General features: G+C 42.5%; 2 protein-coding genes across 4 annotated transcripts in view; both read left to right on the forward strand.

Annotated features, from left to right (window-relative positions):
* Positions 1 to 12,122, forward strand: part of LOC105045810 (V-type proton ATPase subunit a1) — a 34,306-nt gene extending 22,184 nt beyond the window's left edge. The window contains exons 12-18 of the mRNA XM_010924212.4: positions 458 to 618; positions 9,519 to 9,725; positions 9,815 to 9,998; positions 10,077 to 10,160; positions 10,766 to 10,959; positions 11,056 to 11,115; positions 11,440 to 12,122. Coding sequence (XP_010922514.1) covers positions 458 to 618; positions 9,519 to 9,725; positions 9,815 to 9,998; positions 10,077 to 10,160; positions 10,766 to 10,959; positions 11,056 to 11,115; positions 11,440 to 11,644 — 1,095 coding nt within the window. The 3' untranslated portion in view covers positions 11,645 to 12,122. The remainder of the gene's footprint in view (positions 1 to 457; positions 619 to 9,518; positions 9,726 to 9,814; positions 9,999 to 10,076; positions 10,161 to 10,765; positions 10,960 to 11,055; positions 11,116 to 11,439) is intronic.
* A 940-nt stretch (positions 12,123 to 13,062) lies between these two features.
* Positions 13,063 to 19,422, forward strand: LOC105045809 (uncharacterized). Of its 3 annotated transcripts, XM_073258496.1 has the most exons (4): positions 13,063 to 13,200; positions 13,376 to 18,641; positions 18,741 to 19,064; positions 19,171 to 19,422. In XM_073258496.1, the coding sequence occupies exons 2-4, from the start codon at positions 13,517 to 13,519 to the stop codon at positions 19,260 to 19,262; spliced, it is 5,541 nt and encodes a 1,846-aa protein (XP_073114597.1). In that variant the 5' UTR covers positions 13,063 to 13,200; positions 13,376 to 13,516; the 3' UTR covers positions 19,263 to 19,422. The 3 variants fall into 3 exon arrangements, with proteins under 3 accessions (XP_073114597.1, XP_073114596.1, XP_010922513.3); XM_073258495.1 differs by having other exon boundaries at positions 13,376 to 19,064; XM_010924211.3 differs by lacking the exon at positions 13,063 to 13,200 and having other exon boundaries at positions 13,349 to 19,064.
* The last annotated feature ends 2,762 nt before the right edge of the window (positions 19,423 to 22,184 follow it).

Here is a 22,184-nt window from a genome sequence, read left to right on the forward strand (position 1 = left end):
TCGGAGTCCTTTTGGAAATATTCTAAAGCTGTAGTGGTTATTGCAGAAACTTATATTATGAATTGGAGAAATACATTGAGTTGCATATGACTGTAAAATAAGGTTTTGCAATTTTCTGTTTCTGTAAAACTCATTGGCAATCTTATAACTCTTATTGGTAAAAACTAAAAATAAATAAACAATGACTATCATTATCAGTTCCAATGATTCTCAATTCTTTGTATCTATAACTAGTGGATACTAATTACGGTGAGCAGTTGAAACTTGAAAGACATTGTTCATAATCCATGTAGCAATTATTTCTTTCTGATATGTTTATCTATTTAGTTTCATGTTAAAATATGTGGAATATTTGGCAAGTTTGTATGTGAATATTTGGCAAGTTTTTACCTACTCCTTTAACTTGGTAATATTTGCTGTCCTCATTTGATAAGTTTGTATGTGAATTGTTTCTCAGAAACTTGGCAGCTTTATGGAGATGGCATTTGGAGGGCGCTATGTACTCCTTTTGATGGCATTGTTCTCTATCTACTGTGGATTAATATATAATGAATTTTTCTCTGTCCCATTTCACATCTTTGGTGAATCTGCTTATAAATGCCGGGATACTAGTTGCAGGTATGATATTTCTCTGTTGTATGTTTCCCATCTTTATATGGTATAGTTCAGTGTTTAAAACTAAATGTTCATTTGAAAGCTAAATATTTATTATAGACTTCTTGTTTGCCTTATGAATTTAATACCAATCCTATAGCTTCTGTTTATTTCAGAAAATTTTTCAGCATATTCATGGGGTCATTTTTTATAAGATGGACTCGAAATGCATCCGATGCCATTAAGCTGCATTAGCCTGTAGTTTAGTTAGCAACATAGACCTGATATATTCTAGTACCAGTCATTGCAATAACACAACAACGAGCAGAATAATCCTGGTTCTCAGTAGAATTAAATCAATATTTACCAGACTGCTACACATCATTTAAATACCTCCAACTGAAAATATTTGGTAATACAAAAAAATTACTTTTTTGTAATTCTAAAATTAACACAATTAAGATTAGAAATGTGTTAATTTGTTGCATCAATGTCGCACAAGAATCAGGGGTTTGTTCTTATCTTAGAAAAAATTTGCACCACCCAGTACTAGAATTTCTGTATGCACAAAGTTGTTCAGCATAGTGAAGTCACAGGATGGAGGTGTTTGTGATCTGCCAAGAGATGTACCCCAAAGAATGGCACTTTTAGGACTGACAGTATATATGATGACCACAAGGTTCCGACCATATTTTTTGGTATCTTGGCTTTATAGTACCTGCAAGGGGGGAATACAAGAGAAATATTCGCAATAAAATTAAGACACCATGCTTTAAGTGGAGAAGCATCTCTACCATGGTTTAGGATTGTTGTGTGCTGATCAGACTTGAGGTGGTTAGACTTGATGAGTATTTTATAGGACTGTTTAGTTCCATCTATAAAATCATCAAACTAAATGGAGAGCTCTCTTTTTGTCGGGCATGCTGTTTAGAAAGTTGGGAGATTGTTGTATATAAAATTGCATGACTATGATGAGAATATTCAGAATCATAATTGCAAATGAAAGAATCTGGCTTCATCAGGGTACGAAAGTTTTTGAAGATTAAACAACTTGCAGGTTCATTGGCAGAGTCGATATATGTTGGGCATGATTTATCAATAGTTATTTGGCATAATAACAAATATTTAATTCCAGCTTATCCATGTGAAAGAGCAAATAAGTATATGTGTTGGCCTAATGTTAACTTGGTGTGTACCTGTGAGCCTGGTCCAGTTCAACCTGTTAGAAGTCTGATGGTTTGTGTGATGTGGGTTGTCTATTGGTCAAGCTCGATCAATCAGCTAGGTTACAGATAGTTGAATTGTCATGTCATTGTCATATGGAAGGAGGGGAAGGATGACATGCACTGAAAGCATACACATGTTACACATGTTGAGTCTTGAGTGGATGCTATCTCTCTCTCTCTCTCTCTCTCTCTCTCTCTCAAACTCTCTCTCTCTCTCTCGCCCTCACCACACACACACGGTTAAAGTCTTGCAATGTTTCACAAGGTCAAGATTTACTAAAGAATGCAAGTAATGTATTTTGAATTCTTTCACTTTCTTTCCCAAACTAATTCTGATAAAAAAATCCTGCTGAGTCCCTCTCTGTCCTTTCTATCTCCTCATCTCAAAGACATTCGAAAATTAGGAGAATAAAGAAATTAGGCTGCCTAAAAATAATCAAGGTTCTTTTAATCATCTCATCTTACAATACATATAGACACCTCTTCTTTATTATTATTGAATGGGGTTACATCTCATCTGACCATAACTGTTTCAATTGGAATTACAGCTGTCCATTAATATCAAAAAATATGCACTTCTTTTTCTGTGAATGTTCTCATTTCCATCAATATCTTATTTTATGTATGCATTATTTTCTTCCTTCTCTTTCTTGTCAATTGATATCAACAGCGATAACATGACCAGGAAATATTGATGCTGTAAGTTTTGCCTGGGAAACATGAGGTTGTTACTCAGGGCCACGAAGATGTATAATTCGGCAATCAGGGTGTTTTCCCTAGCTTGACTCATACCACCTATTATTTGTACAATAGTTTTTTTACCTCTAGTCCCTACAGAATTCCAATCTAACTTTGTCTAGTCTGATTTGCCACTTGGATTCCACATCATCTCCTTGTCCAGACAGACAACCAGCTTGTTTTGATGATACTAGTCCCCGCAAGCATGGTGTTATCGATTTTGAACTCTATTATCACCCCAATCCCCTGCCCCACAGAATGTTCTGAACCCTCTTTGTCCTTTGGGTTCATTTGTCCGACCGGCTTCTATTTTCAGAAAATGGGTGCAACATAGTGGCTTGGGTGTGGGTTAGTGGGAATCGCCAATGATAGTTGGTAGTTGGTTAAACAACCAATGTTAATGGGCAATGAGACCTTGCCCACCAGTGTATCAAGTTTTGGTGGAGTCATGCCTTTGTGTTATGCATCCTTGTCAAAAACATGTGAGTCCTCAAAAACGTTACCCAGAATTTTCAAAAGTTTAAAATGAGTTCACCATAAGCTAATGATGGTAACATAGGAATTTTTCTTTGTAAAAATACACACCAACCCGCTATCCCCTTGCAAACCAAATCTCGGACCTGGATTTGAGCTTTTCAAGAGGCTGCTTTGGGTGCTGAGTAGCATTACTCACATCTTATAGTTGCTCATCATTTAAAGTAACCACAGGCCAATTAAGAATTGCTTTTGATTTTAATCATGGCATTTATTCTGTGCTATGCTAATTATGATGGTCTAGATTCCAATCTCTTGAAGTTTACATTGAATGATTTATCGATCTTCTTTAATTCATTTTTTATTTATGGATCCTGTTAATCATTTCTATCCATCGTTAGCACATGTACACATTTTAGATTCAGCCTTTGATCTTTAATTTGTTAGTGGGATCAACACTTGTGCCTAGGGCTGGAAGTGGGCTTGGGCCAGGCTGACTACGAGCTAGCCACGAGTAGTTTCGGATCGGGTTTGGGCTTCAAATTTGAGCTTATCTATATTTTGGGCTGGGCTTGTGTTGGGTGGATGTCTGGCCAGGACACCAGCTCCCAAGACCTTTTCAGTACCACACGATGCAGCAGGAAGAAAAAAGAAACAAAACAAAACAATCAAAATACGTGGATCAGCCACAAAAGGGCTCTTCTCCACGGGACATGCAAACTTCACTATGAAAAAGAAAATTTTACTAGAGGAGACCTCACCCTCAACCCTTGTACACCCAATTCTCTCTCTCTTGAAGTTCTCCTCTCAAAAGCTCTCTCTCTCTTGGAAGATCCCCTGAACCCCTGAAGTGACCGGCGTCCGCTATCCAAGAACCCTGCTCCTCTCACATTGGCCTCACGCCTCTCTCTCCTTCTCTTCTCGGGTTCTGTGCAGCTTCCTCAGCAAAAAACCAGACACCTATTTTCCTCTGTGTCACAGGCCCTTTTAAAGGATTAAACATGACTTAGATTAGGTTTAGGACTCCTTAATCAACCCAAATCAAGTTCTAGGCCGTTGGATCAAGATCGGGAGTCACCCACGCCCTCCGATCGTGCTCCGGTCCACGGAATAGTGCCGTGGACCGCGAGAAACGCTTGGGAAACGCCCACGCAGTCCACAGGCCCACCGGTGGACCGCCCAGTCCATGGTGGACCGGGGTACAGGCCCAAGCAGGGCGCCTGGGCCTGGGCCGGCCCGCGCGCCCGCTTGGGCTGCGCGTCCGGCTGGGCCTCCCGCCCACCTGGGCCGCGCGCCTAGGTCGCGCGTCCCGCGCATTGGCCCCTCCTGGGCCGCGCGCTGCCGCTTGCGGCCGTGCCGCCGTCGCTCTGCCGGCCCGCCGTCGGCGGTCTTCTACCGCCTCGGATCTCGTACTGACTTTAAAAGCTCGTATCTCCTCCATCCAAGCTCCGTTTGGGGTGATCTTGGTCTCGTTGAACTTCGTTTTTCACCGCGAACCTCACTGTGGTCTCAATCTCGAGGCATCAAATCCTAACAATCTTCATCTCGACTCGATATTCGGCCTCCTCCAAACTCCGAGAGCCTCTGGATCTCCTCGCCCCCATGCCCTGGGGCAATCGTCTGCTGATCATGGATGGGCAAACATGGAAGTCGAGTCAGACTGCTCGATCCCATCTCCGTCGTATGCTGTGTTCCTCCTGACCTGAGATCTGCTCGGGGCATCATCCTACGGCAATAGGAATCTTACCTTGCGACGTCGCCTCTCGTCCTCCCGAGCCTCTTGTCTCGTGCCCGATCTGCCTCCATCTAGAGCTCCACCTCGCTCTGGACTCCACCTGGCTCTCGAAGCTCCACCTCGCACTGGACTCCCCTCCAGGTAATAATGTCCTCTGCTCTCCTTCTTTCCCTCCAGCACAATCCTATCACCGTGTAGCACCCTCAGGATTCCTCCACCAGCTACCGTCCTGTAGCCTCTCGAATCCAGTCTGCTAAGTGAGATAAGATTTCGTCTAAAATTGGGTATGTATTGGATCTCTCCCAATCTTCTCACTGCACCGTCATATGTTCTCCAGTTGACCGTCCCAATGCCTCTGATCGCACAGCTCGATCCATCCGGCAGATATACAGTACCCTCACTGTTCTTCAGGGAGTCAAACTGCTCCTCTCTGCAACATACATGATAGGAGCATGCAGAATCTAATATCCACTACTGGAAAGAAGTAGATACCTCATCAGATATCTTCAGAACATCTCCATCTAAATCGTTGCCGGCCATCGCTACAGCAGCCACCGTCCAATTTTTGAGTTGAGGGCAATCTCTGGCTAGATGCCCCAACTCCTCACACCGGTAACACCTGGTTGTGCTCAAGTCCCTCCTGGACTTGGACCGCCCTCGTTGCGATCTCCTGTCGCTCCGTCTACCGCCTCCTGCTCCTCCAGAAGCCATCAAAGCTGAGCTACCGCCACTTGAGCTCGAAGCTGGATTCTTCCTCATGAGAATCTCATTTTGGAGTATCGCCGCGGTGATCTCGTCTATCTTGATGGTGCTCTTCCCTATTAGAAGAGCAGTCATCAAGGACTCGTACGAAGGAGGAAGCGACGTCAGCAAAACCAGCACCCTAGTCTTCTCCTCAACATTCTCACCAACGCTGAGAAGGTCGGTGAAGATCTTTTGGAAGTGGCTCAAATGCTCCTGCATGCTCTGTCCCTTAGTCATCCGCAGTTGGTAGAACTGCCTCCAGAGGAAAAGAGTGTTGGTGAGAGATTTCGCCATATACAACTCCTCGAGCTTCGACCACAGCACCGTCGGAGAAGTCTCGCTCAGCACATGGATCACCACCTTATCCGTCAGGTACATGCGGATGGTGCTCACCGTCTGCATCTGTAGCCGTTTCCAATCCCGCACCTCCATGGTGGTCGGCTTCTCATCGCACAAGAGAGCATCGATCAACCCCTGTTGGATGAGCACGTCCTTCACCCTTGCCTGCCACAAGGAGAAATTGCTCTTACCATCAAACTTGTTGATCTCCATCTTGATTGTTCCTGTCTTCTCCATCTTCAGTTTTGCTCACCACCGCTGCAATCTGCGTCCTTGTACCGTCTTGCTCTGATATCACTTGTTGGATGGATGTCTGGCCAGGACACCACCTCCCAAGATCTTTTTAGTACCACGCGATGCAACAGGAAGAAAGAAATAAAACAAAACAAAACAATCAAAATACGTGGATCAGCTACAAAAGGGTTCGCCTCCACGGGGCATGCAAACTTCACTATGAAAAAGAAAATTTTACAAGAGAAAACCTTACTCTCAACCCTTGTACACCCAATTCTCTCTCTCTAGAAGTTCTCCTCTCAAAAGCTCTCTCTCTCTTGGAAGACCTCCTGAACCCCTGAAGTGACCGGCGTCCGCTGTCTAAGAGCCCTGCTCCTCTCACAGCGGCCTCACGCCTCTCTCTCCTTCTCTTCTCGGGTTCTGCACGGCTTCCTCAGCAAAAAACTAGACATCTGTTTTCCTCTGTGCGTCACAGACCTTTTTAAAGGGTTAAACATGACTTAGATTAGGTTTAGGACTCCTTAATCAACCCAAATCAAGTTCCAGGCCGTTGGATCAAGATCGGGAGTCACCCACGCCCCCCGATCGCGCTTCGGTCCACGGAATAGTGCCGTGGACCGCGAGAAATGCGTGGGAAACGCCCACGCCGTCCACAGGCCCACCCGTGGACCGCCTGGTCCACGGTGGACTGGGGTACAGGCCCAGGCAGGGCGCTTGGGCCTGGGCCGGCCCGCGCCCGCCTAGGCCGCGTGCCTGGGTCGCGCGTCCCGTGCGTTGGCCCCTCTTGGGCCGCGCACCGCCGCCTGCGGCCGCGCCGCCACCACTCCGCCGGCCCGCCGCCGGCCACCGGCGGTCCTTCGCCGCCTCGGATCTCGTACCGACTTCAAAAGCTCGTATCTCCTCCATCCGAGCTCCGTTTGGGATGATTTTGATCTCGTTGGACTCCGTTTTTCGCCGCGAACCTCGCTGTGGGCTCAATATGGGCTGAATCTCGAGGCGTCAAATCCTAACAGTTTGGATAGTTATTTGGCTTGGCCTGAGCCTAGGATTGATCCAAGCTTAGAGCTGGCCCAATAGATTCATTAGGCTGAGACAGCAAGACCTTTGATTCCTTGTTCTTCTCTCAATTTTTCAATCAAAATCCTCACCCCTCTTCTCTCTACCTTCACCACCTTTGCGGCCTGTAAGCTCTGAACTTCGTCCTCCCTGCTCGTTTCTATTTCCAACCAGTTGACGTTGTTGATGCAAGTGTTTGTTGACTCCTCACTATCCTACATAGCCTCCAACCATGACCGAAAAGTTCATGCCCTCGAGTTCGTCCTAGGGTGCCGCCACTGGGGCGGCACTCATGGGTGGTAAAGAGCCACCACGGGCCTTGCCATCTCCGATGATCCATGTCTTTGAACCGTTGCTACCCTCCTTAGCAATGATCCCCAATTCATCTTGCCAATGCTGAACCATGGACTGCTCAAGTATTTAGGGATCGATGCCGTGTTGCAGTTGGAGGTTCTGTGGAGAATGAGATGGTTTAAGTGGCAGCCTGTGTGGATGATGCTCCTTCGCCAGTGAGGGAGAGACTCCAGTGGGTGGGTCAATGCATTCTCCTATAGGCTAATTGGATTTTAGGGCGAGCCTGGGCCTGGATTTTTCAAAAGTTTTGGACCTAAGCTTGGCCCCAAAGCTCCAAAAAAATTTCAGGCTGGGCTTTGGGGTGTGTCCTGGCCCAATTTGTCCCGTCCTGCTTGAGCCAAACTCCCAAGGCATATCCATCAACCTCATTATCTTTAGAGGCGTGCACATTTCGGTTTGGGGTAAAATTTCAAATCGAACCAATTTAAATCAATTTTCTAAAACCGAAACCAAATCGACCACATAGAAATAGGTTCAAACCAAATTGAAAAAATCAATTTGGTTTGGTTCGATTTATCGGGTTGTGGGCTATTGGGCTTATGTCAAGTAGGCTACTTATGGGATGGGCTAACTGAGCAGTTTATGAGATGAGCTCGATGGACTAAATATAGAAGCAATAAACCAATGGAGCTAGGGAAAACTATAAGTGAACCGGCGGCGGGTCATATATAATATTATATTATTTATATGTGTGTGTGCGCGCGCGCGCGCGTGTGTGTATGGGTCGGTTTGGTTTGAATCGGTTTTCTTTTAAACTGAATCCGAAATCGAATTGAATTTTAAAAAAAAAACCGATCCAAAGTGAACCGAAATTAGCGGTTTGGGTCAGTTTTACAATTTGATCAGTTGCCTTGCACACCCGTAATTATCTTAAATGGTGTGCCAGTGTCTGATCAGAGGTCAATTGGTTAGTGAGGGACTAAACATCCAAGCGTTTTGAAAAATGCTGATGGTCATCCTTCATATCATCGCTCAGTTCACCGATCCTATGTGGTAGTAGGTGATTTGTAGAATGGTATCTTGGGCCCACCTGATACCACCTACCTCTGGTATAGAATGCCAATCCCGCCGCACTGGACTGCTGATCTAAGCGGTGATTGGAGGTATGATCTGTAGCTGCACAGCAGCTAACAAATCCTAGCAAAAATAATTTACAATCTTATTTCCTAGTGTTAACAACTAGCGCTCTACTATATATGCTCAGCTAAAATAAATTTTAACCACTTCTTGGTGAACAATTGGAATAGGTGGGTAGGCTGATTATTGAGATGGAGAGATTTGAGAAAATTTGATGGAGCAAATTAATTCAAAATGCACGATTGCTGATTAATGCAAGCAATCTCCTTAACAAATGCTTCTAGAACATCTATATGCTGCATATTATAAGCATTATTCGCGGCCTTTGCCATAAATCCAGAGCATTGTTAGCAACTATTTTACAAATGTCATCACTTGAACTGAGAGATGTGAATAAGAACATTTCCCTGACATTTGAATATGACCACAGTGGGGGACAAAGTAATATGGAGTGTCTGTTTTTGAAATAGAGCAGGTGATGTTCTAGAAGGTCCAATAAACTATTGTGAAAGTAAAAATTCAACTGCTCTCCATTCATACATGAATAAAAATTCAACTGCTCTTCCATTTCTTCTACTTTATATTGGGATGCTTCTGTTTTCTTTTAGACAATTTTGACCCTTCCAAGTTTTTTTTTCACAGTTCTAATATTTTATGTTTATTTTTTTTGTCCATTTCACCTACCTATTACCTGGCTTTTTTCTTTTCCTATCTATCATTCTACATCTTGTTAATAATTCTTTCTCATAGTTTTGCCGCGTTGTTACAGTTTGGTTTTGATTTCTTTCAAAAGTTTAAATCTATCCCCATTCAAAGGAAATCTGATATATGGAAAGTAATTTAAATAATCCCAAACTTTTTTCCTGTATGCTCTTAGATGTTTGAAATTTAAGTTTCTTACTAAGAATCAACATTTGAATATCTAAAACTGATTTAGTGTTCTTCAGTGATGCACGCACTGCTGGTCTTGTAAAGTACCGGGATCCATACCCATTTGGGGTGGATCCAAGATGGCGTGGGAGTCGTTCTGAGCTACCCTTTCTGAACTCCCTCAAAATGAAGATGTCCATATTGTTGGGTGTGTCCCAGATGAATTTAGGTATCATATTAAGTTACTTTGATGCAAAGTTCCATGGAAACTCCCTTGATGTAAGGTATGCTGTAATTATGCTTGTAAGTGCTCTCTGTGATGTTGCCTACTTACGAAAGACCGTAAACAATACTTCCATGTTACTTTGGTTAGGTATCAGTTTATCCCGCAGATGATCTTTCTCAACAGTCTCTTTGGTTACCTTTCACTCCTCGTTCTCATCAAGTGGTGCACGGGATCTCAAGCTGATTTATATCATGTAATGATTTATATGTTCTTGGATCCAACCGGTGATCTTGGTGAAAATCAGCTGTTTTGGGGTCAGAAACCACTGCAGGTTAATTCATGACACCTATCTCTTTTACATGCAAATATTGCTCTGCCTTTTTCATTAAAGTTGGCCAGTTTCTTGCAGATTTTGTTATTGCTTCTGGCTATTGTGGCAGTTCCTTGGATGCTCTTTCCTAAGCCTTTCATCCTAAGAAAGCTCGATATGGAGGTAGATTGTTCACTTCCTTTGAAATCCTGGTTGCTGCTTGATGGTTATTATATTTGAATTCATCTTAAAAAAACAACTTTCAACTAAATATATAAGCTAATACACTGAGAAAATATTTAGAATACCTTGAGGCTTGAACTGATGCTGAAGTTTGCCTTTCAAAGGGAATGATTGGCATGTAGCTATTGATCCCAAATAGTTGGGACAAGGCTTGATGTTTGTGGTTCTTGAGCAACTACCATGTGAAATTAACTGCAGCTAAATGCTCTTTGCTTGATGTGTATCATCAGACATCCTTTTCTTTTTCGCTTATCTTTATACAAACCTTGATTATTTATATGTTATAGTTGCATTTTCTTCTAGTGTTCTTGCCTGCAAACTAACTCAGGCACATCACTTGTGGTAAATTTTGAGTCTGATGTTTGCTTTTTTCCATGTTCAAATGTTGAATTTTCTTAGTCCTCGACCTAGTAGGTATGCTTGTGTGGTAACAAAATATTCTGGAACAGCTATAATCAATGAAAATTGGGAAACAAGAAAAATCAAGGACATGTGCGTCTGAAGATTGTGACACATATTTATGCTTTTTATAAAATGTTATGCAGAGATTTCAAGGCCGTACCTATGGCATCCTAAGGACATCCGAGATGGATCTTGATCATGAACCTGATTCTGCAAGGCAACGCCATGATGACTTTAATTTTAGTGAGGTATTTGTGCATCAGATGATACATTCCATCGAGTTTGTTCTTGGTGCAGTCTCAAACACCGCATCATATCTTCGACTTTGGGCTCTGAGGTATGTTATATTAGGCTTTTGAATACTACATATATTGCCTATATCTAATCTAATATACATCATTTACCATGTTGGTTGGTGTTTTCTAATGTTCAGCCTCGCACACTCGGAGTTGTCGACCGTTTTCTATGAGAAAATACTACTTCTTGCTTGGGGGTGAGTTTAACTTCAATATCTTCTTATCTTAATGATTTGGTACTGTTTCTACTTCAGTTTGTGTTATTTATTTTTTTTAAGCAGGATCTTCCTTTATGAGAAATACTTTTTAGCAGGATCTTTAGTTTTCAATGAATTTTCCACACAATATATAGATTTTTCGGCCAGACTATCTGTCCATCTCTTGAACTTCTGATGAGCAATTGCATGAAATTCAGTCAGAAAGGCCACATTAACACACTTCTTGGAACACTGGATCATGAACCCTCTAGTGCTCTAATATTTGGTGTGAAATTCAGTATAATAAGATTATTGTGTCTACAGGTATGACAACCCTATAATCCGGATAGCTGGGCTTGCAGTTTTTGCCTTTGCAACAGCATTCATATTGCTCATGATGGAGACACTAAGTGCCTTTCTTCATGCTTTGCGTCTACATTGGGTTGAATTTATGAACAAGTTTTACCATGGTGATGGTTATAAGTTCAGACCCTTTTCATTTGCCTCCCTGGCAGATGAGGAAGATTGATCAGCACATTCCTCCAGAAACCTTGATTCTTACAGATCAGAAATACAGGAAAAGAGTAAAAGAATAAACAGGTCAAAGATGGGAATTGTTACTTTACTGCAGCATGATCAGATGAAAGCTGTACATGTAGCAGTCGATCTAAGTGCACCATTTGCACTTGAATTAACATTGTACAACCTCTTCTTGTTCCATCCCTAGCTAAGTTCGGAGAAAACAAACAACTGAGAGATATTTTGTAAAGTTACAGGCTATGAAAATCACTTCTTAGAACAGAGCAGTGCTTCTTAATACAGTTTAACTCAAAATCATGTGTCATCTAGGGGAAGCAGATTCTATATATATATTTGTGTATTTTTTAACTCGAATAGACAATGTAGATTTTTTTGTTTTGTTCTGTTTTTTTTTTTTCAAAACTGGGCCATTCCCCTTCATGCGCTATGTTTGTCAACTTTTTAATACTCAAGCTTTCTTTTGATGAGACATTTGGAGTTGGCTTTCATGCCAGCCTTGTATCATTTTGTTGCTTTTGTAATTCATGAATGAATATGCACTTGGTACATAGAATTCCCGCCCTCTTCCAGAACACGTATTCTGGATATCATGGTGGACTTCGATAAAATGCAAATTGGTTGCTGCTTTTTGAGTATGGAGCTTGTAATTGGCAGAATAGTATGAATGAAACCTCACATAGAAAGTTCAAAATGCGGATGTATTTTTTTTTTTTTAATATTCGCAATTCAGAGTATGCCAGATCTGTAATTCGGTGTCTGGATCTTTACCAGGCTTAAATATACAGGACTTGAAAGAACTTGATAATTTGGCTCCAAATGGCACATACCATCCTCTCTTTCTGCATTTACAGTAGTTCCCAAAATTGTTCCTGGATGATCGGAGTAGCACCAATTACTCAATATCCGGAATTACTTTTAGTCATCGAATTCAGAACCAACGTGAACAATCATCTCAAGTTCATCACATGAAGCTGTCGGCAGTCCAGGAGCAAAACTGGTTCGTCATAATGTTCCTGTACAGCGAAAGACAGCAAGGTGAAGTGAAGCACATGAACCCAGCTCCAACAATCAGGGATAAATATCAATGCTTTTGAAGCCTTTTATCAAATTTTCAACCGTGGCATCCTACTCCCCCTCTATGAGAAAAGGAAGGTCGAGCATCCTACTCTGACCGGCAAGGTCGAGCTGCTCCCCAGACCAGTCCCGCCAACTCTAATTTCCTTTCATCTCCCTCTCAACCTTTATATTCTTTATTTTTTATTGATAAACTAGACGAAGGTTCCTTCCTCCAATTGCATTAAAAAAAAAAAAAAAAAAACCAAGGTACTGGAGGTAAACATACCTGTTGGTGGTCAGATCCGGCATCCTGATTCCTGCAGCTATGGCTGAAAGAGACAAGCCAGTTGACACCTGGAAACCCCTCTCCCTCCTCTCTTTCCCCTCTCCCTCCCCCTCTTGGGTACCTGCTCACCAGAACCCCACTTCTCTTCTCCCCTGATTCGGTTCCAATTCGACTCGGTTGGCGAAGCTACGAGCCAAGCCCAGGTACGCCTGCGTGAAACCCTCGTCTTCTGCTCTTCTGGTCGCTATAAAATCCATTCTTTTCCTGCTCCATTCTACTCTAGGGTTTGGTTTGTTCCCCTCTCTCTCTCTCTCTCTCTCTCTCTCTCTCTCTCTCTTTTGGGTATGGACGACTTAGGTTTCTCGTTCCGTACCACAGACATCATGGTAGAAGTCGGGGAAAAAGAAGTCGTTTATCGGGTTTCATTCTTCTCTCTCCATCTCTGTGAGCCCTTCCGTTGATGAGGCGGTGGCCATCTACTCGAGCACCGGAGGCGGCCAAGAAGGAGGTAGTACATCTATGCCCGCCTCAGATCCCAGACGAGGGGAGAAAGGGAGACGGGAATCCATGGTGGAAACCCTAGAGGAAAACCGACGAGGACTTGTGGATTATGGTGGTGGTGATTTAGCTGAAAGGCCAGAAATGAATGTCGGGGAGGAAGGAGGTGCGGCGGGGGCTGATGAAGTATCGGGTGCAGTTGTTCCTGAAGGGGCTAACACTGGAGAGAGTCGGAACGGGACTGGTGTTGAGCTTTTGGAGGAAAAAGTTGCAGCTTTTGAAGAAAAGGGGCAGGGTGATGTGGTTAACGAAGTGAAGGAGCATGATCTGGTTGATGGCTGCTTCCAAGATGTGGAGGTTGGCAATCTTGGTTCCAGAGGGAAGGAGATAGGGGATGGATGCAGTGGTGATCAAGAGTTGATAGCAGATGCGCTGGAGACTGGGAACATGGTGAGAATTCCTCTTAAAGAGGCTAAAGCTGAAGGCTTGGAGAGTGTGGCAGATCTGGGAGGAAACGTGGAGGAGGTTGTGGAGATTAGAAATGGAACCGAACCCATGAAAGAAGATGAATCCTGTCCAGAGAAGAAAGCGAGCACAATGAATGATGTGATGAGAGGTGATTTGGCTGACAGGAAGGCTCGAGTCATTGAAAGTAATGTGGGTCCAAGTGAGTTGGTGGCAGGAGATGAATTGGGTGTGGAGCTGAAATTAGATATCAAGGAAGCAGGGAGTGTGATTGGGGTCACAGAAGCAGCAGCCACAGTTACAGGTGGAGTAGTTGAAGTTGATGGCTTGGAGGGTGAACCAGCTAATGGAGGGAAGGTTGATGTCATGGAGACAGGGAATAAAACTGAATTCCTTGAAGGAGACGAAGTTTACATAGAGAGAGAGCAGAGCAGAGCAAATGATGCGAAGGGCCATGATTTGATGGGCAAGCAACTTCAAGCTAAAGAGGGCATTCTAGATCCTAAGGGTCTGGAAATGGAAGATGGATTGGGTAGTGAACAGAAGTCAGAAATTAATGTGGCGGATGGAGAAAATGTGGTGGAGTGTGAGAAAGGAACTGAACTCATGAAGAAACAAATCACAAACCAGAACTCGGATTGCAAAGTTCGGGGCCAAGATTTGGTTGATGAACACCTGCAAGCTCCTGAGGGAGATGTGGGTTCTATAGCATTGGAAACAGAAAATAATTCGGGTGGTGATGAGAAGCTGGAAGCCAGTGTTGGTGATGCAGGATTTGGAGTGGGGACTGTCAAAACCCAGGCTGCTGTTGCTCTTGCAAGTGTGGAAGCTGATAGGTCTGAGGGTGTAGCAGGTCCAGGACAAAAACAGGTTGGGTATGCAGAGTTTAGCAACAGAACTGAACTCACCGAGGGAGTGTCATCTTGTCCAGAGGAGGATAAGAGTGTGGTTGGTAAGGTAACGGACCTTCAGGCTGCAGAAGGAGCACTTGGTCCTAAGGTGTTAGAAACAGAAAATATTTTGGATTGTGATCAGAAGCCGGAACCTGGTGTACTGGAGGTAGGATGTCTATCAGGGGATTCAAATAATATTGGAGAGGAGGAAGCTGGGAGATTGGAGAGTATACAAGAATTGGAACCAGCACAGCATAAGGTTCCAGAGACTAGTAATGGAAGGGAGCTCACTGGGCAAGTTGTGTCCTGTCCACAGAAGAACCAGAGCGTGGTGACTGAGAAGGGAGGTCATGATTTGGCTGATGCGCGTGTTCAAGCTTCAGAAGGAGATGGCAGTCAGAACCAATCTGTATTTGTGGAGAGTACTGCTGGAGACATGGAAGGGGGGCTCTTTTTAGGTAGTAATCAGGACACACGGATCTGCTCAGCAGGCTGGGGAACTGAGGCAGTTGAAGGGTCAATGGTGAGTGGTGATCAAGACAGAGATCGTGAAGCTTCTGTTTCTCAAACATCTTTGGTAAACACAAATCAGGGCAATGCTATCAATAAAGAACAAATAAAGGAGGTGGATTCACTGCCTGTTGGTGATGCTATAATTGAGCAAGGAGATCATGTTGGAAAAGATTCTGGTGTAGAGGTAAACAACCCAGATTCTTATGTTCATGATGACCTCATGGCCAGTGGACCAATTGTGACAGCAGAATCACAAGCAGGCGTGGCTGAAAGTGTTGTTGATGCAGCACTATGTGCAGATAAAGATCCTACCAATAAGAATGCGAGGGACAAATTAGATATTATTACAGCAGATGGGAATTCAGTTTTGACTGGTGCAATTATGGAATCAGAAAGTAGAGAAAGGCAGCTGGTTGATCAGAAGACAAGTGGTAAAGGAGATATTACTATGGGTAATTCATGCCCAGATTTAGAATCAGAGTTTGTAGGAATGTGTACACTTGGTGTACAAACTGCAGACACATGTCCACCTGCTTCTGTTCTGAAAGATTCAAAGTCATCTGTCACTCCTGGTTTGCTAATGGCTTCAGAGCTAGATGTATCTGGAAACAATCAAGAGAGAGAACCTCAGTCCAATGGTTTGCTGGTTGAGAGGAGTGATGACTCAATTGTTCATGAAGCTGAATCTTCACCGGGCATATGTCAAAACAAGGATGTGGAATCCAGGGTTCTCAAGGATGAAACTTATCTGCCCAAGACATGTCATGAAAAAGAAGATTTGGCTCAAGATGCAGAAGCTGATAAGAAGACCCCTTTGCTGGTGGATAGTGTGGCAAATATTGTTATTGGTGCAGGTGGTACTGCTGAGCAGAATGTGCAAGTTGATGAACAGGGACATTCAAAAATAGCTGAGAAGCAAGTTGTGAAACGTGTCGGCATAAGGCCTCGAACTTCCACTGCTGAAAAGGATCAGCATGCTAGCTACTTCTTGCCTCTTCAAGACAAGGATTCTTTCTCTATTTCTGATTTGGTCTGGGGTAAAGTAAAGAGCCATCCTTGGTGGCCTGGCCAAATTTTTGATCCTTCAGATGCATCAGACTTGGCAATGAAATATCAGAAAAAGGATAACCTCCTTGTTGCATATTTTGGAGACAAAACTTTTGCGTGGTGTGAAGAACATCAGCTGAAGCCTTTTGAGACATATTTCTCACAGATGGAAAAGCAGAGCAGTTCAGATGCATTTGTAACTGCTGTAAATGATGCACTAGGTGAAGTCTCTAGGCGGACAGAATTGGGAATGGCCTGTTTTTGTTTGCCTGAAGGAACTTATGCTAACGTTAAGTACCAAACAGTTGAGAATGCTGGCATACGAGAAGGGATTGGTAGATCTGTTTTTGACAGGTCTCTGGTTGTAGATTATTTTGAGCCTGGCAGGCTTGTTGAGTATATTGAAGCCTTAGCCCAATTACCAACTGGAGGGGCTAACAGACTTGAGCTTGTGATAGCTCAGGCTCAGCTGAAGGCCTTTTATCGGTCAAAGGGGTATCTTGAACTTCCTGTTTTCCAAACTGGTGGAGGATTGATGGAGAATGATACTGAGGTCTCACCCTCTGGTAGTAAATTATTTGGGAAAGATACTATGGAGCACTCAACTCCTACTTCCATGGAACTAAATCTTGGGAAGCGCAAGAGAGGCAGAGGGAGGCCCTCCAATAAAGAAAAACAGATGTTGGAGGCTGCTAAAAAACAGAAGAACTTATCTGAACTAATGGAAGCAAACATTCTCTCTCCTATGGTAAATGATGGCAAAATTGGATCTGCAGTAAAAATTGATGACAATTTGATGTCACTTTCTTCTGAAAAGAAACGCAAGGTCATTGATTTTGATTCTGATTACTCAGAGAGAGCTAAGAAAAAACGGCTTGATTCTTTAGGAGATTGGGTCACCAAGTCACCCTCTCCAACTCCTAGTAGTTCTTTCAAGGTTGGAGAATGCATCCGTCGAGTTGCAAGCCAGCTGACTGGTTCCCCACCTATCCTTAGGTGCCATGGTGAAACATTTCAGAAGAGCATTTCCAAGGCTGAGCATAGAAATTTTGATGTTGTTGATGCCGAGACTTCTACTTACACTGGTGTAGACAGCCCAAAATTAAAGATAGGCATATCAGAGGATTATACCTCCCTGGGTGAAATGCTGTCTCAGCTGTGCTTAGCTGCAAGGGATCCTATGAAGGGATACAGTTTTCTGTCAACGATAGTTAGTTTCTTCACCGATTTCAGAAGTTTTTGTGTTTCAAGTTCTTCCAAGGAAAAGAAGAATGTTCAGAAAAGTGGAGGTAAAAGGGGTAGGAAAAGAACCGTCAATCCTCAGTCACCCTCTTCTGATATGTCGACACCTGATCATATGCAGGACTCCTATTGGTCTGACATGATATACCATAACAGCTCAACAAATGATCATAAAAGGAAAGGAGATGCTTCTATGCGAAGCCTAAGGAAAAGGAGAAAATCTGGAGGGGAAACATCACTCGCTTTGTCATTAGACCGTATATCTGGTACTGCACGACATCTTCAGGTTGGAACCATCAGTCCTAAAATGAAACAAGCATTGACAACAGAAAGATCAGTAATCAGTTTGGAAGAAAAAATTGTTGATGAGTGCACGCCGACTGCACTGATTTTGAGCTTTAATGGAGCAAGTCCTCTTCCTTCTCAAACAGATCTCATCAGGACTTTCAGTCGCTATGGACCTCTGAAGGAAGCGGAAACAGAAGTTCAAAGCAAGACCAATCGTGTCAAAGTAGTCTTCAAGAAACGTGCTGATGCTGAAATAGCTTTCAGTAGTGCAGGAAAGTATAGCATTTTTGGGCCAGCACTTCTTAGTTATTGTCTTAGATACTTGCCATCAACACTTACTGCTTCTCCAAACACCCCACCACAAGGCAAAAATGATGCAGGATCCGTTGAAGGTGGCAAATTAGAGGTTCCAGATTATCATTCTCCAAATACTCTATCACAAGGCAAAAATGATGCAATACCCATTGAAGGTGGCAGCTCAGAGGTTCCAGGTGATGCTTCCCCAAATATCACACCAGAAGGCAAAAATGATGCAGTACCTGTTGAAGGTGGCAACACACAGGTTCCAGGTGATGCTTTTCTGAGTGCCACACGAGTCAAAAACAATGTGGTACTCTTCAAAGGTGGCGACTTAGAGGTTCCTGATGCTTCTCCAAATACCACACCACAAGACAAAAATGATGCCGTGTGCACCCCAGGTGGGAATTTCGAGATTTCAGGCAGTATACCTCCAAATATTACACCCCAAAATGAAGATGATGCAGTACTCATTGAAGGTGGTAACTTCGAGATTCCAGGTAGGACTTTTCCAAAAGCTAAACACTTAGACGGCAATGATGCAGTACGAAATGCCACACAAGATGAAAAGGATGCAGCACCAATTGAAGATGGCAGCTTGGAGATTCCAGGAAATACTTCTCCAAATACTATCCCACAAGATGATAGTGATGCGGCAGTAATAGAAGGTGGCAGCTTAGAGGTTCCAGGTTATACTTCTCCACGTACTACTGCACAAGACAGAAATGATGCAGCACCAGTTGAAGATAGCAGCTTAGAGGTTCCAGGCAATACTAATCCAAGTACTACCACACAAGACCAAAATGATGCTGCACTTGTTGAAGGTGTTATCTTTTATCATCTCATTCCTTGTTTTTAGTTGGTAGAAATTATGCAGCTTTTTAATTATTCTTGCTCATCAAAATATTGGTTTTGTTTTTCGCAAAGCAGAAATTGGTGTTGCATCAGATGTTATGCAAGTGGAAGTTGCGGACAGAGGGTCATTTGAAGGGGTTGTTCAGGTGGATAATCAATCTAGTTAAGTGTTATTTTCGTTTTTCATGTGAGGCAATTCCACTTTGCCCATTTTCTGTTCTGAAAATATATTTTAGGGCAATGCAAATGTGTGTTGTATAGAAGGTGTAAGCTGACGTCATCAAGAAAGAAATGGTAAACTGTTTTAAAGCTTTTAGGCTAACTTCAGTTTTGTGATTCTATTGAGGTTGTGAAAGTTTACTTAAGAGCATCCGACAACTGTGTCATGATGGTTTAAGATGTCAGAATTATGGTAAGCAGGTCTTGCTTAGAAACTGAAATTTCTTGATTGAGATTGAGGCTACAGGCTGACACTGGTTTATGCTTTTTATTTTATATCATGGCATCAATGACTACTTGTAAAGATACCAGGTAAGTTCTTGCTCTTGTACTTTTTAGACCAAGAACAAGCCATGCCCATATAGTCAGTATTTTGCAGGTAATATTCCATGAAATTGTTATCAGATAATAGGAGCTTTTGGTCCGTGAATTTATTATGCTTTTATATGAGTGCATATAGTTACCAGTGGTTGTTCTTCAACTTTACACTACCTTATAAACTATTTATGGTTGTTTACTGAAATCTTGGTCCTTTAAAATTTGTAACTAGTATGACTAGCCAAATCTCAAAGCCTGTGAAGCAAATTGAACACATATGCATCTTCTAAATGATTATGTGAAAAAAGTGCTGCTTGATGCATCAAGGAGCTTTAGGTCTGCTTGTTCAAGACATTATACGCTGGTCCATTATCTTTTGAAGCCATAAACTTGGGTCCTAGGCAGCATCGTTATGTCCAAAAAGTTTTGTATGGTGAGTTGTGAGGATTTAATGCTCCGGTTAGTGTTGAAGAACAGACTATTCATTTGCTCATTATTAAAATGATTTGAGCATTTTATTTAAGATTACATGTCTTATCATTATTGATGTATTTTATCTGATAGAATACTTGTTCTTGCAATTTATGGCATTCTAACCCGTTCAATTTTCGGAGCAATGGCTATGCACGCAAAAAAGATTTGAACACCATTTTTATTAGGCAACAGAGCCCCTTCCAGCCCATCTTGGTATCGAGTAGTTCCATCTGATGATAATCTCCGGTGGTCTCTCTCATAGTCCATTTCTCTATCCCAAAATCGGTTACTTGGCTCGTGGTGTGATGCTTCAAAGTTTCCATTTTCTTCGGGATTGTTCCATTTGTGACTATAGCAGACTTTATCATGCAGCAGGATGCTTTTGTATTTTTCGGTAAGGTCACTCTGGTGCCTGAAAATGAGGCCGCTACCTATTATGGTTCAGCCATCTACGAAATGACTACTTGTCTCCATCTGCCACCAAATTGTCTTCATCATACCTCCTCCTCCTCCGTATCAGTGCTGGCCTTCCACGAGCCAAGCTATACTCTGGCTGTTCGGGCTTGGATTGGTGTAGCCGGGTTGTATTGAAGGGGTGTTTGTGCCCTGCTCAACCTTACATAAGTTATTATTATTCGCTTTCTCACTCACGAGCTGGTTTAAATCAGCCAGTTTTCAGGGCAAGCTGGAGCCTGTACTTGCTTTTTCCTAGTTTACTTAAAACTTTTTAAAGCTTCGGTCGGTTGTTAGCCGCATCCTGCTTGAGCTCAGCTTATTTTCAAGCAAACAAGCTTAACTGAGCCTGAGCCACTCGTGGATGGCTTGGTTCTTTTTATGGGTTGTTTGATGGAAATTTCAACTTTCAGCTATCTAACCTAAAAAGGAGTGACTTGCCGAATCCTATTGTTCCATTTCAACAAAATTTGGGTTGAGGGCATCTTGGTGTACGGTACATTCTTGCACTTCTGGACATCATGGGAGGCATGATGTCTGACTCTGGAGCGAAGAATGTTGTTTCATGTTGCTTGCATGGTAAATGTTGTAAATACTTATGCTCCAGATGGACTTAGGCATGATGTTGATTTCTAAATATAAGTCGCCAATCAGCAGATATATTGGACTATGGGGAGTAAAAGGTTTTGAAGAAACCTGGAATCCTTGGGACAAACCATTATTCGAATTCCATGAATGGCTTTCAAATTAAGTACATGGCGATTGGCAATTCTTTTCATCGTGCCATTTCATTCATGTAGACGATGCATCCTTGGCTTTATGTGCCAATATTGAGAAGTGCTTTAACTCTCGGCAAACAAACACAAGCCATACGGTCAAACCATGCTCAAGGGTCAAGTGCCCACATGGACAGTTGGAAAATAATATGTGCACAAATATGGTTGAAATAAGACTGTTGAGATAGATATATACTAATATAAGAAAAGATAATATAAAAAATAAAGCCATTTGTCAAAAAAATCGAGATAGTACCGATAGATAATAGAGTGAGAGAAATGATTTAGGTGGTTTGAATATATACGATATAGGCCAAGAAATTCATAAGTACAAAGAAGTAATCCAATACATGTAGAAGGAAAGAGGGGCAACGTAGGCTGAATACACATGGGATAAATAGTAAGAAAGGACTTCATATATCTACATGATTCTAAATAGAGCAGAACAAAGCAAATTGCCGATAGCCTCAAGAAAATAAATCCAACTTGTTGATTACGAGCCAGGGTGAAATTTATAGTGCAATAATAAATGTACGTCACATGTAAGTAGAAAATAGGTATATGTGCCTTGAATCATTGTGCCAGTTTCCGCAGACTCCCAAACAAATTCAGTTGCGGTCCACAAAAATGGGCCATACGAGGTTGCCGACACTTGCAGTTTTACGTGAAACCATAATACAAAAAAAATATTTTCTAATAACGCCTAACTTTCATCCATTTTACTTTTTAAAATATTATTTTATAAGGTATAAAATAAAGGCATTAAATACTTTATAAATTATTATTAGTTCATCAAAGGAGATATACATCGAGTGTTACTGAGAGATTTCCAACTATATTTTTCAAGCA

This window comes from Elaeis guineensis, chromosome 5 (assembly GCF_000442705.2).
Source record: "Elaeis guineensis isolate ETL-2024a chromosome 5, EG11, whole genome shotgun sequence".
NCBI classification, from domain to species: Eukaryota; Viridiplantae; Streptophyta; class Magnoliopsida; order Arecales; family Arecaceae; genus Elaeis; species Elaeis guineensis.